We start from the raw sequence: 19,109 nt of genomic DNA on the forward strand, positions 1-19,109 counted from the left end.
CCATGGCTTGCATTCACTCACTTCATGTATGAATGAGTGCTGATTTCGCATTTCTCATTATCAGTATACACTGGCCTTTCCTAAGTAAACACAGCTGGACTTACCCGTCCCCAAGACACATAAAGAAAATCGCATCGCCACATTGGCACTATTATCAACAAGTCAGAAGAAAGTGAAATTTAAATCTACGATGATTACGTAGAAATGCCACCTATGACAACAGAAAGAACGTTAAATCACTCATAACGACCACGAGCAAGACAAAGATGCCTCATGAACTAACGCCAAACTGTATGACGGTAAAAAATATCAACGAATTCTTGGAGCCGAATGAAAATTTTACGTACGACTCACCGATTGCTCGCTTATAACATCGACCCGCCGGTGTATCGTGTTACAGTGTTGTTGTAGTGTATTGACACTTCCAGTAGATATACGTACTTGTAATGTGATTATGAGGTTAATTTGTTTAGGGTACACAGGCAATTTCATCAGTTGATGAAGATGTAGACGAATATGCAATATTGTGTCTTACAGTAGCATACATTGAACACCTTGTATCGTGTCTTTAAAACACATTTAAAAACAGAAATGAGAACTTGGAGCACACAAACGTATGCACGCACACACTCAGATACGACTATGCTACATACATATCAATATATAAGTATGTCAGTAGCACACGATTACTGATTGCAAAACGTTGCCTTGAACCACATCAAGCGCTCATAAAATATCAAATATGACGTCCTGCTCAGATGTATCAGGTGCAATTTGTCGGGTCCAGGTAATTCGCTTGTGAGCAATGTTAGATAAACAAAACACTAGTAACAATGCACAAGGCAAAATAGTACAGAACTTCGCACTTCTAGTAAAGGTTGCTGTCAGTACAGAGTACACGTCATGAATCACCCTGGTACCAGTGTAACAAAGTAACTGACAGCGCAGAATACAATGGCCCATGACATCACCAGGAGACCTCCAGTTGGCTCCAGGGACGTCGGAGAGAAAATGTGAGATTGTGGATTTATTAACTGACCGAAAAGGGTACAGCATACCCCATTTACATGAGTGAGTGATGGGTAGGTGGGAGGGTGAAGCCCAACCCCCTGGGTGATGGAAGGGCCGATTATCGCTGTGGGTGAAGGGTAGGTATGACGGGTAATGTGCATGTGTGAGGGAAAGGAGTACCTACACATATGGGATGGGATGTGGGATGACTAGATACATACGAAGTAGATGGCCATATCGGTGATGAATACACTAGTGATCGATGGATACCCAGCTCCGAGATGGTTTCATTAAAGTTTGATGGGAAAGGTAAGTAAATGACAGGATGATGGCGAAACATCATCTTCAGGCTCGACAAACTCATATCTAGGCATGCCTTCCGACATTTTGCTGACTCTGTTAGCAACCTTAAGCTGATGACATTTTACTTGGAGGATCCATGAAACACCTCACTAAAGTATCAGATGACTAGACACCTGATTAGACTCTGGCTGCCCGTGTTTTCCAAGTGAACGACAAATTAATGTCATCTGATGCCTTTTAATGCCAACATTTCCATTCAACTCTATGTATATTGTGGAATGAATCATTCTGATATTGCTGAACAGGCTCCTCATCCCAACATACCGATATCCAAACCGAACACTTGTTTGGTTGTTTGCTTTGTTGTTTAACGTTCAGCAATAGCCCAGCTATATGACGGCGGCCTGTAAACAATCGAGTGTGGTCCAGACAATCCAGCGATCAACAACATGAGCATCGATCTACGCTATTGTGATGATGTGTGTCAACGAGTCTGACCCTTCGCTCCAGTTAGTCGCATCTCTGGACAAACATGGGTCGTTGAAGACCACTTTCAACCCGAATCATCTCTGGTGACAAACCTAACAGCTGAATTGTCATTACTTATAATGAACCCTTGATGAAACCCACTACTGGTCAAGAGATTCGCGCAATTCTATGTTACAGTTACAATGTTCCGTTAACCATGATCGATTTACGTAAGCGGCCCATCACTCAAGCTGACATACCAAAACAACATTTAACAACATCGCACACACGCACGCACACGTACTATGTAACCTGATAAAACGCAACAGAATAATTTCGTCTTTCACCAATTTGCCTTCACTCTGAATGTACTAAGTTTCGGTGTATAATCCGATTCACTACTTAAAACCTCACGTTTTATCCCGTCCTGTTGTCCACTTGTCCAGTGAAGACTCGTTATGGCCATGAACCTCAGACACTGCTTGGCGTAAGCGTCATGACATGGTCGTAAACCTTGAACCTTCAATGCCACAAGACCCTATTCACTCTTAAGCCTCAACGCAGCTGGTTTATAGATCAATCCCGTGCGACAAACGTCTCCACGCTCTCACGCGAGAGAATCATGCTATTACCTCAGGAGCAAACAATGACGATATATATTTACACAGATTACTGACGTGTTACCACCAGTAAATTCTGGGTATTGTTCCGTTTCCTATCGCCGCTATACGTATGTGTGTTATAGTATTACCGACCACGTTCTCATAATGAGGTTGTACAACTAAACGCCTTACACACCACAAGTCCCTCAGCTGGGAAAACACGCAGTGCATGCAAGATGAAGTCGATATAAGCATATGGGTGGCAACGAACAATAACAGGGTGAACTCGCCTGTGGGTGAGATTAACATGGCTCCGTGACACTAGTCTCACCTTTGTGTAGCTCTGTGATGGGGATAAGTTTCTTGACGTGATAAATGCAGTCACTATGACTTTCATCAATACTGGTGGTCATGATCAGGCCACACTTGCAGCCAAACTCACTCATTTAACCAGTTATGGTGTGTCAAAAGTATCATTTAACTCAAATTAACGTTAATGTTAGTGTCAGTGTTAACTTTAAGTCCATTGATGTTAATGCTAACTTTAGGTATGTCAATGTTAATGTTAACTTTAGGTATGTCAATGTTAATGTTAACTTTAGGTATGTCAATGTTAATGCTAACTTTAGGTATGTTAATGTTAATGCTAACTTTAGGTATGTCAATGTTAATGTCAACTTTGGGTCTGTTAATATTAATGTTAATTTTGGGTGTATTCATTCTAATTTTGGGTCTATTAATGTTAATGTCATTTAGGGTCTATTGCTTCATATGTTCCCATAAAATTTGATGTAACATTCTAAGCAATAGAGATGGAAAACAAATGATTATATTTATGTAAAATAATTTCAAGCCCCCAAAAGAGATACGCGTCACCACTTGGTGAGATATGAACAGCAGCCCATAAAAAAACGAAAAAAAGGCAACAGTTATTGATAACACCAGGTCGATGAATGAGATACGTTATGACACCACCAGTGACGTCACAAATATTCTGCAAGTGGCTATATTCTATAGCAACATCATTTGTCATTACACTTCCCATCCCATCCATGACAAACAGACACACTGTATCATAATTAGCAATATTTCTGACCAGCACGGAAACAAAGAAGTGGCAGTCACACTGGTGAAGTTTTCGAGACAATGAGTGGGTTTCCTTAGGGAGGCAAAGAAACAACAAACATCATCGGTTAACGTTTTTAGGAATGACGAGGTCACGGTGCGTACCACCATCCTGATTTTGAACTTTTACATTTAATGTGTGAGGGAAGCTAGAAGTGATGTACATGCAGAGCGTACCAGTGTAGCACTGAAGTGAGCACAATCACAACTGACAGTTCTGACAAACTCACAATCACACTCAGGACGAAACTGACTTTTAAACGTGCGATCATTTACCTCTGGCTTATCGCAAGTAGAAATACCAACACCAGTCTTTGAAAAGGTTTGTGGACTTGCTAAACAAGTACAAGCGATTCTTGAAAATATCGAAAATATTGAAGCATGTTCTCTCGGACACCCGTTAGTCTTGACAGTTGAGATATAAGTGTTTAGCATTCTCGTCGTAACCTCCAAGCTCGCGTGTACGTCCAAGTGCCAGATCAGTGAGGATTGCTGCAAGCGTGGCGTCGAGAATTCAGATTCATTTCAACACCCTGCAGGTGGCGGCAGCATCAATTATAATTATGACCATTACATCGGAATCCATGGATGTGCTCAGTAGAGTGTCTCTCAGCTGGGAGGAAAATCATATTCATACAGTAGTGTTATTTGACCTTGAGATGGAGAATATCCCTGGATGGTGACCTCTTCAGTGACGTCAGTTTGATGGCGCCCGTTTTCGGCGTTTGACCCAAGATAACCCAGTGAAGACAATACCGTAGAACACATAAGATAGCCATCTATACACGTTTAGTTCACACAGGCCTGGGTCTCCCTGGGTTTACTTGCATTTGGACAAATCTGAAGGAGCCCTATGTAACATACAGAACACTGTTCCAATCTCATCCAGGTAATTAAAGAAAAAGGATTTCCTTAAGCCACAAACCAGTCACAGATTCTACCTAATTTAGTAAGACAGTCTCATCTTTGCTGAAATATATGCATGAGCTACACAATGCTTTTCATGATAACACATCAGGTATTGTTTTTCCCAATTTCCCTTGGAACTTGTTTTGACACTGGCTGAAACCCCGATTGCATCGTTCTAATCCTGTCAATCTGACTAAGCAATTGGTTTCCCTTTACCTACTGTCTAACGGTCAAATGGGGGAAATTAAAGGTCAGATCTCTTGAGTATAATAATACACACTGTGCGAATGTATCTCTAATTACTCCCTGACCCGTGCGTCCACAGAGCGAAGAAGCAGCTCAGAACGAGAACCACTAGCCACTGTCAGAGATGGGACGGGTTCCTCTATACCGTTAGTTATTGGCTTGTTATATGATGGGCTAGCCATAGCCTTGCAGGTCAGATGTTCGCCCGTCACACGAGAGGTCCGGGTTCGATTCTCCAATGCTGAAGTCTTGCATCGAGCCTGCCGGTTTATTGAACCACAACACTCACTCACTGCTAATTTGTTTTTTTATTTTTTTCCCATAGGATCTTAATACACAAAGGTAATTGTTTCATGGCATATCTTGAACACATGCTGAGTCAAACAACAGCGGCTACATGACTGGTAAACGCGTGTCAGATATATTCTAAATTTACCTATTTAAAAACATAAGACGATTTGAAAAGGACCAGCTGGACAAGACGACAGATATGGCAAAGATACAGCAAGTAGTGACAATATGTGTCGGCAGTTATACACACCTGTGAAAGATGCTGAAAACAGGACTCGTGCTTTAGGGATATGCCGTAGGCCTGCTTAGAATTGTCTACACTACGCATAAGGCAGAATGTATATTTTTCCATAAACGTGCCTTAAGTGACTAGTTTTTATTAAATCCGATGACAGTTTCTGGAAAAGAACCCTTGAAGGTGTCAACTAAAAGAAGACAACAGGACTGTTTCAGATGGTGGTGGGGTCATGAGGATCTGAAGAATGTTGTTTTCCGCCACCGAGTGATACAGTTTATTAATATGGAGTATGTTTTGTTTATATGTAAATCATGAAATATCACAAAACAATCCTGAATTCGGAGATTGCCGAATTAGCTGCCACATTGCTCCTTAGTGAAAATAACATCATATTATACAAAGAAAATGTTTGAAACTGTTGTCTTTCAATGCTAGAATAACGCTGACTGTTTTTGTTTCAGAACTATTTGTTTTATAAAAGATATTAAGTACAACTAAATCAAGGCCATTGCCAGGGAAACATCGTCAACAATTCTCTCATTCTCCAGAGTCATATTCTAAGGTTTTATCGGTTTTCGTGTTTCTTATTTTCATTTGACAAACAGCCAACCACAGAACTACCGTTGCCATAATTCAGGAAGGTGTAGTACAACCAGCTATCATAAAGCATTAACGGATATCATAAAACCATATCAGGTATAATAAAACAATACTAGGTATTATAAAGCAATAATAAGCATTATAAAGTAATTATAACGGCAAATGGCCCCAGCTGATAAATAATGAGGAAGTGATTGTTGTTTAATTCCATATTCAACAACAGTCTGGCTATGTCACAACGCCCTGCAACTATTTCCATCTGAACCGGTGGTTGATGCAGTGAGTAACGCCCGACGTCGTGGAGGTAAAAGCGCATTTTAGGGAAGACAAGTGAGTACTAGGTCCCCGTCCACAAACCGTTCGTATCGTTACGACCTGTCGTAACTCAATAGTGCTCCGGGTGCTTGGTGGATGTGGACACTGGAGATATATTCTAAGTCGGGTTCTAAATGGTTGTCGCTAGTTCACTACAATCTACGTGCCTATCAGGCTTAATTCAATGCAACCACATCTGGTTAAGAACTGATCTCCAGCATACCATGCCTGTCATAAGAGAAGACTGAACTGACGGTGTGATCAGGCTTGCTGAGTTGGTTGACGCATGTCATGGTTTGATTAGGACGATACTCATGGTACTCATGTGATTGTTTGACCCAGACTCCTTTACGGACTGCCGCTATATGTTACGATCAACCAACAAATAACAATTTATTAAATGCGTGTTGCTTACATCGATTTCCACAAGTACCACATTACTCACTGATGGTGTTTGAAAAAGAGAGACATTACACTGACGCGTTCACACTCACAGTGAGAAACAAACTTCATAAAATCATGTGGTATGAATCCCCAATCTCTCTAGAAGAATTCAAAACATGACACGGGGGATGTTCGTGAAATGTGCCCACAACTGAAAGACGACAGGGAAGGGTATGACAGATATGTCATCCCGCACTGAATGTGACGTCACTACATTCACACGTTACTGACAGTTTATACATCGAGGAGAAAATAGAATCCATCTTTAAGTTTTGTCAATTTAACTTCCTCTTTAAATCTAGATGATATTAAAATGCCAAAGGAACAGAAGGAAAGGTCTATTTATAACATTCCGGGGCCAAAATTCTATATTGGCGAACCCAGAAGCACAAGAAACTAGACGTCTCAATCGAGTCTATCATTTCCAAATGATAATGTTTTAAGATCCAGTACAATCCAAATCAAAATATGAATTTCTGAAATAGTCAGCTCTCAAGGAATGCTTCCACAAGAATTTAGTTTTCAAACATAATTGCTGCTAAAATACTCAGTCTGCTAATGGATATTTTAGACACGGAATGTTTCAAAATCAATAAATTTGCCTTTTTCGACACAAACAAACATTTGAAACATGGTCAGTTTCACCTGGTTACAAATTCGCTTTTTAGTCTAAAAACCCCCCAACAACATGGCAATACGACAGATACACAGTACATCTAGTCAAGAAACTCTGTCTGTAAGTACCTGCTACTAAAGGCTACAAAAACTAGAATATATTTACGACAAGACAGTTAGGGAAGTTTTCATTACAACAATATAAACATTCAATCGATATACGCGCGTCTGGAATGAATTCTGAGGCGATTATCACGCAAGGTGAACATTATAAAGCAACAAAATCTCCTTTTCCTCATTCGTATCACGCCTTGCTATGAATCATCTAATAAACGCAAAACTTTAAAGGCAGCTCGTATTTCACTGTTATGAATATCAATTGTAGTTGCCACATAATACCATTTTTCAAGCATTCGCCGAGGCGTTTTCTTCGGAACCATTTTGAAATATATCGACACCAGTTCCACTTCGTGAACAGTTGAATATCGAAACAGGAACCACGTGACCCAACTGTGCAGGTGAGTGAGTGAGTTTAGTTTTACGCCGCACTTAGCAATATTCCAGCTAAATGGCGGCGGAGTGCAGGTGAGGAATTTAGGGGATTGGGGAAAGAACATGTGTGTTCGCTTTCTTACTTATCTGTCTTGTCTTACGTGTGAATCGGAATATTCAGATTGGTAACAAAATATGTGAATTTGGCCACGATATTTAACTTTAGCTTCAGATAGATCTCATATTGTTCAATAATCATCAGACGGCCACTTCCCATCATCTGATTTCACATACCTTAAGTAGAAATATAAACTATGGTCGTTAATCGTTATAACATTTTGGTCCGTGTATAAATATTCAGACTCACAAATAAATCTCCGCGTCATGAATGTATTACTTTCGAATAGTAAACTAAGTGTCGAGCAACCTTTCAGTAGCTCGAAGTATTGGTGTCTGTTTCTGTATCTTTATAGGTGCGATGGACCAGTATCTTTCTTCAGAGATTTCAAAGTTGATATCAGTCTGTTATTCTGACTTGCAGATACCATGATCATATTTTCTTTCCAGTGAGTGAAAATTGGTTTGCCTTTACATGTGTTTATGACTGATACCCATGCGGTAGAATACACTTTCGTGATCATGTGGTTTCTTGATATTTGTTTAATGTTTCTTAAATATATGATTATGATATATTTGGAAATCCGGAATCCTGCTACATGGTGGCTGCCTTTACACATTCCAGTTTGTATCAGAGAATCAAGTGACTGACGTCCTTATTGTTAGGGTATGACGACACGCAATACCAGAGCATCAGATCCACTACAACCAGGGTAAGTAACTGGAGACCTATCCTAAACTTCATTCCCTTGAGATCAATTCGTAAGTACGTTATAACCAGATTAAAACTGTGATCAATGGTTCTTATGGTGAGTGAGTGGGTGAGTGAGTAAGCGAGTATGTTGTTACGCCAATTTTAGCAATATTTCAGAAAAACGACAACGAATTGTTGCTTTGTGCAGGATAGAACATAATCAATTGCCTTGAGCTGTGGTTATATGTGAGCTGAGACACATATACATCAAGTCAGAGCACATTTCATATCAATATTGACTTACCCAACGTCGTCCGGGTTCTCCATGATAGACTCAAGGTCGGACACTGACCCTGTGTCATCAGACAGTACCAGTGGAAGGCGTGTTCGGTTGGGCGGTGGTGACTGGAACATACCAAGACAAGGTTCTGACTTTCTCCCTCGCCGTGTGTAACCATCCCTGAATCGAGCCAGCTCGTTCTGAAACTTGCTGTTCTCAACCGGCCCTACTGAATTGGGCCTTGGTTTCCCCCTGTTGGCAAAGTTATCCCTTCTCCTCAAACACACATTCGTCATAGAAGATCCCAGAGAACTGTCTTTGTCAATAAGTCCGGGTGAATGGAATTCACTGTTTGGCGGGGAGGTTTTTTGGTATTGTTTCCAATAATTCATATCACACTGAACTGACACATCCCTTTGCCAGGGGTACCTTGCATCGAAGCTCTCTCCCACGATATCAAACTTCCTATAACGCGAAGCTTCCGTCGTGTTGTCGCTGTGACTCCGCCGAAGGTGTTTGCAGTCATCACCAATATCTCTCGGAGCACCTTCGAAAGAGTCGTGGCGTCTTGTTTGAGAGCCGAAGTCAGAAGGCACAGATCTTGGTTGTTTGTACAGGCAGGATGACCTCCCGGTAGGTGGCGCGTTACACGACACATTCATGCTTCCCCCAGCACCATTCATCTCCATTCTGGAGGAGTCATGCCCCACACCCCCATTCTGAAGACCATTGCGTCCCTTCTCAAGCACCGGGGGTTCGTGTACTGGAACCGAAGAGGCTGAATAAGGTCTTCTCTTGGGCAGTGTGTTGGATACATCCTTCGAGTCAAACAAGACTGGTGACGTTCTCGAAACGTCTTGTCCCGGAGGGGACGTGTTCTCCCCTGACCAGGAAAGGCGGTTTAGGACTCTTTTCATCCTCGGCGAGTCGGGGGGAGCCAGGGCGCGCTTCCAACGATGTGGAGCGTTGTAGCGGTACGCTTTTCTCTTGCTGGAAGGGTCAGGGGAGACGTCTTTCCCTCCTCCCTCGTCTGTCACGTTGTCGGGAGGGTCATCGCCTGCAATTGGTTAGGGCATGTTAGTACATATGTTATAAATAACACCTGGCCTAACTACAATTGGAATACGTAATGAGTAGATGCCATTCTAAGAACGCATCATTGGTATTATTTATACATGCAGTGACACCACGTTAACTTGAAAATATCGTGATCATAAAACATATCGAATCATACGTAATTCGATACAAGGGGAATAACGGTTAGGAATATAAATAACTCCCTTAATATAGCACGGACACTAGAGAAAAAATCACCTCACGTGCCATTACGCCATCCAGACGGAATTGTTGAATTCATTCGAATCAACTCGTGACGTAAGGACCGAATGACGTCAAAACAGAAACGATGTCATTAGGTGGTCATAGACGAATCGTTTTATTAGTTTAGCTTAATGGGATTTTGAAAAATAGGTAATAAAATAATTACTACATTCAGATTTTATGAAAACGTGAGGAATAATTCTTGCATCACCCTCTCTCTCCCACACAGGAAGTACACATACTCGAAATATTCCCATATGTTGTTCATGGCTTTCATATTCATACATCACTACATGGCTGGAATATTGCTGAGTGCGTCGGAAAACTAAACTCATTCATATTCGGGCCCAACAGCTTTTCGAATTCACTCTCTTATGATTAATTATATTTAATTCACAAGTATTTCCTTAGTACACTTTGCACCTTCTAAAACGCGTATGAAATTCACCGTGGGAATTATTGAATCCTTCTGCAGACAGTTTTGGGGTGTTAGGTTAGATAATCGTCATCCTTGGCTTGCAGTTTATAGGAGGTTCCATTCACAGCCCTTTGGGTGTAAATTACGATGTAGTTTGTACCTATGTTTTTGCAGATCGTCTAAACAACCCTGACACGTCTGTACCTTATCTGTCGACATAGCACCACTGCTCAAGCTCTCAACGAGAAGCTCGCAGCGTTGATAAAGCTCAAGATATGACGCAATTAGCACGTGCTGGGAAACATGTACTGAAGCATGATGGGAATGGTGTCAAACAGCTTAAGATTCTAACTCATCTCGTGTAATACGGAGACCTTATAATCCTGCTTTTGCAAACGAACACGGGGATATTCAATTTCAATGACTGTAAAGAGGGTATTGTGTTGGACATATATCGCGCCACAATTTATGTTGGTATATCAGTCACATTCCACGGATACTGTGATCAAGCATTATTCATGTAGTGAGACTTTGTTCATGATATCAACCATTCGTTTGACTCGCTCAGATACTATATCTACTACAACGGCATCATCAGGCCATTTCGAATCCCTATGTGCGGCGCAAAATAACACGCAAATATAAACTGCAATACGCGTATGTAACACGTGATAACTGCAATACGCGTATATAACACGCAAATATAAACTGCAATACGCGTATATAACACGTGATAACTGCAATACGCGTATATAACACGTGAAAACTGCAATACGCGTATATGACACTTCAAATGGTAAATTAAACGCAACACCAACAGATTATACCTATACTTAATTTATATCATTCAAAAAAAGTATTGGATATTGGCTTTACAAGACTGATAAAATGCAAAAGATGAAGATGATGAGGAAATAGACGATGAAGAGAAAGTAAGGGAAAATGCTCTTCATTCCAATCCTTTGGAAATGTTATATCTGTATGGATATATATTACTAATTCTCGTATGCGTTAGCATTAGCCAGCGGTATGCTCGCAGAATGGATTATCCCCTACTTTTTTTTAATGGTATATTTATACATCCACAGCTCGTTTTTTCTGAATTCTTCCAAACCGTTATTTTGTGTGATCTCGTCAGCGACTAACAGCGTATTATAACAAATGTAAACAAGTTGGTAGTTATTCTATACAGAGATTAGACTTGCGAAAGGCTCTTTTTCTAGTGATGATTGCATTCACGTAATGCCATAAAGAAGAGACAGACCATAGCAACCAATTTCGCACCTGGCGATGTATTATAACGATGGAATGAAGATTGATTACATTATATCGCTTCCCTATAGTTTGGAATCCTTTGTTGTCACGTGACCGGGATAATAACGCGTGCATACACTGACGTTAATTCCACATATGGTGAAGGGTAAAATGGGTTCAAGGTCGCGTTGAAAACGTGTGCACTTTTACAGGGATGTCAGTGCTTCTGTCTGCTTGTCAGGACGTTTGTTCTGTTTCATTTTAATGCCAATCAATTCACTAGGTACCATGCCGTTAAAATGGATACCTCAGTCATATACATGTTACTTACTACGTGTTCACAAGCCCGTCCCCTCAATGTCGATAACCAGGCAGGGTAACATCAAGAACATAATGAAATATTTGCTTATCTCTTAAAGTTGTATTCGGGAGCAAACGATGTCTACTCATCACTACAATCTGTACTGAAAAGTGCATATTGAAGTTATTATACACCACACCGACATATGTTCACGAATGAAAAAAAAACAAATGATAACAAGGAAGAATGGCCATGACCCACATTGGGATTAAAACACGAACCTCGACGTGCCAACTATAAACACGTACAAATTTCCATGTGTTATGAGTAATAACAAGCATTACGTATTTCTGTAAACACATACCATACGTTAAATTCCAGACAGAATCAGTTACCTCTGTGTATCCATTCACAAGACTCAAAATAACTATGTAATCTTCAACACAGAGGGAAAACACTCGCTGCTTTCAAAAAAGATTGTACAAACGGAACATGTAATAATATTTTCATTTTCACAAAAAAAAATAGAATACTTATTTTCAACTTGTGTGGTCGTCACTGTCACGATGTTTACTGAAACGTCGATCCCATTGACCGCGAGTCGTGTGATTAATATGAACCTATTTTTGTCTAACGCTCCGTGACAAGGAGAAAATATAAGTTCAATTCTCGCAATGTGAAAAAAACACGTTTGGCAGCAACACAAAATCAACGTTTATCTGGGTATGATTTCTCGGATCACGGGTTGCATTCATGCCATGTTTGTTCTGACAATACACAGTGTTTTTCAATAACGAACAAGCACTTTGATTGATCTAATTTCAGAAGCCAGCCGCAGCAAAGCAGTGTCAGCGTGAACAACTGGAACCAGTCGAAAGAGATAGCTTACAAGTCTACCTTCGGCAAGCAAAGAGATCGATTGGGAGTATAATATTGCTTAACAACGCATCAGCATATTCGCAGCTATTCGGGTTCGGATATAAACAACTGTTTAAACAACGAGAGACACGGTGAAAACTTTACCCTGAATTCTCAACACGCCCCGGTTAACGAAATAATAACATACCTGTCACTGAAAGCAGGAACTTAATTTAAGTTACTTTGGGGAACGGCAGCTGCGTATCACGTTATTTACTTAATACTATGTTCATTGTAAACAGGATATGACCTGTTCAATAAAGAGATCATTGGGGTATGTATATCCTTGTACTCACGAACACTGTATCAGTCCCTATATTCTATATCAAGCCAGTTAACAGACGTCTGGGTTTCAACGTTACCTACAAAGATTCGGATTAGAACTGATCTTCATTAAGACATACTTGTCGTATGGGGCGATCGCGTGGTCAGGCTCGTTAACGTGGTTAACACATGTCGTTGCAATTGCGTTAACGTGGTTAACACATGTCGTTGCAATTGCGTTAACGTGGTTAACACATGTCGTTGCAATTGCGTTAACGTGGTTAACACATGTCGCTGCAATTGCGTTAACGTGATTCACACATGTCCTTGCAATTGCGTTAACGTGGTTAACACATGTCGTTGCAATTGCGTTAACGTGGTTCACACATGTCGTTGCAATTGCGTTAACGTGGTTCACACATGTCGTTGCAATTGCGTTAACGTGGTTCACACATGTCGTTGCAATTGCGTAGATGGCTGCTCGTAATGTTGATCACTGGATTGTCTTGTCCAGACTCGAATAATTACACCATATTGCTAGAATATATATCTGAGTGCTGCGGAAAACTATACTCACTCGTTCATTCTCAAAACCAGTGCAGTTAGAATAGCAGTGTCGGTGCATGCGTCTGTGTGGCTGTCTATTCGCTGTAATACCAGAGCATTTATACCGCTGGGCCACAACCTTCGATCGAATGACATACAGCAACACAAAGATAACTCGAAGTGCATGGGTTAATCAAGCATCAAGTTATTCACAATTCGAGACAAGGAGACTAATTCTGTGTACAAACAGGGTTTCCTTACGTAAACCAACACGTCGTTTGATACGAATTCGAGATCTCATGTGATTCTGTATCGAGTGCTTCGGTGTAATGCGTTTCTAGGTAAAACGCTTCTTGCTGAATGGTGTGTATTGTCTCAACAATCTATCGATGACAGCCTCATTGCCTGATGTGATATCCTTATTAACGCAGATCTAAAATAAATACCCCTGTCAGACAAACCAGAGACCTACGGTCTCGGGCCTTTAACCATTATGCAGCGGATGTGTTCCAGTCCAACTTTTGACATACACCACAACACACCTACTTTAGCAGTCAGGGAACGGTTCATGGCCAGACCAAGACTGATTGAACCAAGATCGATTACCAACAACATGTTTACCGTAATTATACAAGAACAACATTCAGCCATAATTATATCTGCCAGCAATATCATGTAGCATTCCCAGGGGTTGTTTTATTCGAGATTTTGTGAAATTATTTTCAAGGGTCTAAGTAAGACCTAAGTATCTCAATCAAAAGTCGGACTGCAGGGTTCTTAGCACTTGAAAATGTTTCTATGAACACAAGAAAGAAAGGAAAATATATATCAGTTAAGTTAAAGAGACCCCAAAGAGGGAACCGTGATATAAAAAGTACAGATAGCAATATTAGCCACAATAAACATACCACCAGATATTGATCAGCGCCTTGGCTCTGTGTTGCGAGTAATTTTAATCCATTAGACACAAGAATAACAAAGCCATAGACACAATGAACTGAACATTTTGTGGGATCATTGTTTTTCGGAAATCATCCTTCAATGTTCACTGTTGCTATAACAGGGCGGGTTGTGTCACAAAAAACATTGTAAATACGGATGATACCTTGTGTTCAAGACAAACTTGTCTTTAATGTTTCTGATATGTTTACAACTGTTCAGAAGACAACTGAGACAAAATAGATGTTTCCAAGTGTCTGAAACCAATAACAAAAAGATACAAACAAGGATAGGCATTTAACAACAAAACCCTTTAAACAGTCGTGAGAACAATTTCGATAATATCATAAGACGTTGATGAATCAGTGCTGAAAGAGTGATGACACCGGGTGTCAGCGAACAATGAGTATTCTGACAATCGGTGGTACGTAAAACGCATACAGAGGAAAAATTGTTGACAAGAAAAAAACCCTGAACATTTGATTCAAGTCAAAATAAGTAATTTCAACACCCATGAACGCACAAATATAATACTATCACACAATCAGACGCTCCATCACATAAGCCCACGGTAATACATCCTGTAACCATCAATATTAACACCTCTATTAACAGGAAAAACAACGATCTACTCAGAATTCTACAGATGCAGTGGTTGTAACTAAGAAACAGAGACAGTATTGCATCTCTTCTTCCGGGGGCGTTTCTTCCTACCACACGTTATCTTATCTTCGGTTGATGACTCCCCTTGAATGCTGTCAAACACCCGGTCAATGAACCTTTGCCAATGTGTAGTCTTACTTTACTTCACGTAACTGACTGATAATGTCTTCATACACGAGAACCATTGATCAAAGGAGGGACTGTTTCTGATTCCCACTCAGCTGCGATAATATTTCCAGCTAATATGCTTACATCGTGGTCTTAAAATATCTTGTATATGTGCCGTCATAATACTATAATAATATTATTATTATAACAATAGCAGAGTGCCCGGGTTCTCCACCGGGAGCACAGCCCCTCTGACAATCTGGGTAATGCAGAAGGCTGCAGTGTTCATATTCTCCGGAAGGTTCTTGGTTGGTTCGACTAGGCAGTGTTTCCTGGGAGAAGTCCCATTCGCTGTCTGGGCTGCGTGTAGAGGGGGCGAGGGCCCTGAGCTGATGATGAGCCTTACCAGCCTGACTGTGCCAGGATCACCCAAACCCTGTCTGCTGCATATCTATCTTAATCTGTAGAACATTATGATAATAATACATCGTACGTCTATTTTCGAGAAGCGTCACCAGAATGATTGATGTAACTACGGTTAAAATGTCTCATGAGTGACTTCCATGGATTTCCAATAATACTAAATCATGTTCAGGAGAAATATTTCTCGTTACATGCAGGTACCAATTGGCAACAATAGCTTCTATTAAACATACTGAAACCTGTGTCTGCCCAGTCAGTATTGAACATTTCCCTAATTCATGGTGGAAATCAACACAGACTGCAAGGTGTTGTTAAACACAAGAACAATAATGACAAGATGATCCAATCGAAATCTTGTAAGTATTTTACTCGACGATCAAAAGACACTATTAGACAGCAAAAGACATTAATTCGTACAGTATCCTTTTCAGTTGCAGGCAGATTTAGGGTAAACTGTAGAAGGAACATCTAAAGATCCCACCACAAGTGTTTCCTGAGAACATCAAAGATGCCATGTTGCAACAACCAGAAATATTGGGCAACAAAACATCGCACGCGGATCTATAAATTTGTAAATTAATCCTCAGACTGGACCTGTTATCTGGTACATGAAAGATGGTGATAACATCATTATTACATTTGATCTGGCATGTCGTGAAAACAAACCCCTCGGTGTTAATCACGAAATAACAAGATAGAGATTGATGTGTTTGTTATCAAACTGATCTTGACCTACCCAATACCTGCTGTTGGCGTCCCTTGCCGCCCTAAGCTACAGCAAAGCAAGACTTGGCAAGAAAGCATTAACAATCAAACGTAATTCATCACAGTCACTTTTGATCATAGCCACAGAATTTGCATTTGAGTAAAGACTTTCACAGAGGAGATTGAATGAAGATTGAAATGCGATTGGAGGATGTAGTGTACAACTTTTGTTTTCAACGGTACAACTGTTCAGTTAAACGTTACATGTTTTTTTCCAGTATTTACGTCATTTTGACGTTAATGTATGCTAAATGATATTTTCATGCAGGTGACATTTCGTGCGGAACTGAGGATGGTTCTCTGGCTTCCTGAATCCGAGAAAACACTTGCTAAGGTAATTCTTTTATGTACATTTCCAGGCCAGGCGGCGCATACATGTTCATGTGACAGCTGCTGGACACTAGCTATCTATAAATATATATAACATCATCACAGAATTCTGCAACCTACACAAACGTTTCATTTGTTGAATGCGCTTCTGTTTCACGGAATTTATCGAGTTATACGGTGTAGTTACCGTAAAACATCGCGTCGTATAAACTTTACACATTCATCATCTTAAGATCATAGGGTTAACAATTCAGGTACCATGATACCAGTGTACCCTCTCAGTCTTGTGACGATTGGTACAAATATGTTGATGGCTGTTTGGTAGAATCAATACCTGTTTATACCCTGTGGTATACACCTGCGTGAGGTTGTTCTCGCACTGTGTAACACAAGCGTAAACAAACGGTATCATCTCTATCCAGGACACCACTCTAGTCAGTATTGGATGGCCAAACAGCACCTCGCGCCAGCACATCTTCCACAATACTACACCCGGAGTCACCCCCTATCAGAATTAATCCCTGCCATGACCTCTGCTGGTCAGTCGAACGCCTTTGGAAAATCATAACCAGCACTCATGAGTTATTTAATTCTTTACCTTGAATTTGTTCAGAAAAAATCTTTGATTGGCATTTCAAAAATGGGGGCGTGCAATATTGAACATACTTGAACGAAAACAGCAATAATCATGTGTGTTTTTCATTGTCCATGACACCTTCCAAACAGTTGATACATATCATTATCTTGGATGTGACAGAGAAACGTTTATGTGTAGAAAATACAAAATGATTTATGAAATCACCATGTACATGAATGTGACATGGAACAATCAATACAATACCTTATTCCTATATCATTCATATGGCATGGTTTTGTGAATAGGAAACGAGCAAGAAAATAAACAGTAGTCATTACTAACTGAAACAGATCACACATGACCTGAAGAGGAAATAGCTGAGAAAATTATACAAATAGACCACAGAAAATCGTTGATAACATCAGCTGTTCGCGGAAAGGGTACGTGTAACCTGCCTCACATCCAGCAGCGCCCGCCATTCGCACACTTTGAACAATAAGTAGTTGTGCCTGGCGCCACTCCTGCCATACGACCGTGGTTTGAATATAAACCAGACAACCAAGTGTTAGCAAATATCAAAATATAATCATGAAAAGTAATCATGTACCACACTCCTAAATTTCAACACAAGCACTGGACATTTTACTGTAATCGTATGATTATTACTTTATAGTAATATTACTTTATAGTAATATTACTTTATACAAAAGTAAGTATTTTGTAAATAGGATACGCCGTATGGCTATTATATGCTACGCTGTGTCAATCACTATGAATCTGACAATTGAATGGAAACTTTCTTATACATCTAAAGACACTTTTCAGTTTGGAACCTGTATCAATTACTGCTTGCAAGCATTTTGTACAGTGTACCGGGTGTATATGCCATACAAGGTGTGTCATCTGTTGAAATAAATGCTGTGTGACGTGTTTCGCAATGATCCACATGTGCATCAGAGTGACAGTAATAATTTCCAGAATCATTCAAAATTCCTGCAAAATGAGACCCACGCGTGGATGTATTGAACGGAAATAGTTCCAATCCGTGTCTTCATCCTGAAAATATCATCAGTCAAACTAACGGTCAAAGAAACGTGTCCTCTGTATCAGTGGTTCCTGGGGGCAATGGAAGCATGTTTTGTGCCAGTGCATCATATCAGATTATTAACGGTAACCATATCAGATTATTAACGCTAAACCAATAAAATCAGCTGAAGAAATAAGCTACACTGATATGCCTGAAGGAACATTTCAAGTAGCATAATTCATATCTCAAACTGATTAATGTCTGTAAAGGGAAACAATGTAAATAGCATCATGTTGTTTGAAACAATGACGACAGGAACTGCAGAACGTAATTAATTAGTCCATATCATGCTCGAGGAGAAACGAGAAACTGGAACAAAGTTACAAGCCATCATCATTCAGGTCACCCTGACCTTGAGTCATCATGCAATCTGATTCACAGACAGTAGATGGTGTCAGAACGCTGGATATTGTTTCCCGAAGGTTGATTGATTTATTCGGAGCTTC

At 40.3% G+C, this 19,109-nt stretch overlaps 1 protein-coding gene across 1 annotated transcript in view; it reads right to left on the minus strand.

Annotated features, from left to right (window-relative positions):
- LOC137295787 (rho guanine nucleotide exchange factor 12-like) overlaps positions 1-19,109 on the minus strand; it is a 172,775-nt gene that overhangs the window by 99,760 nt on the left and 53,906 nt on the right. The window contains exon 2 of the mRNA XM_067827330.1: positions 8,775-9,807. Within this exon, the coding sequence (XP_067683431.1) occupies positions 8,775-9,807 (1,033 nt within the window). The remainder of the gene's footprint in view (positions 1-8,774; positions 9,808-19,109) is intronic.

Source organism: Haliotis asinina, chromosome 9 (assembly GCF_037392515.1).
Source record: "Haliotis asinina isolate JCU_RB_2024 chromosome 9, JCU_Hal_asi_v2, whole genome shotgun sequence".
Lineage (NCBI taxonomy): Eukaryota > Metazoa > Mollusca > Gastropoda > Lepetellida > Haliotidae > Haliotis > Haliotis asinina.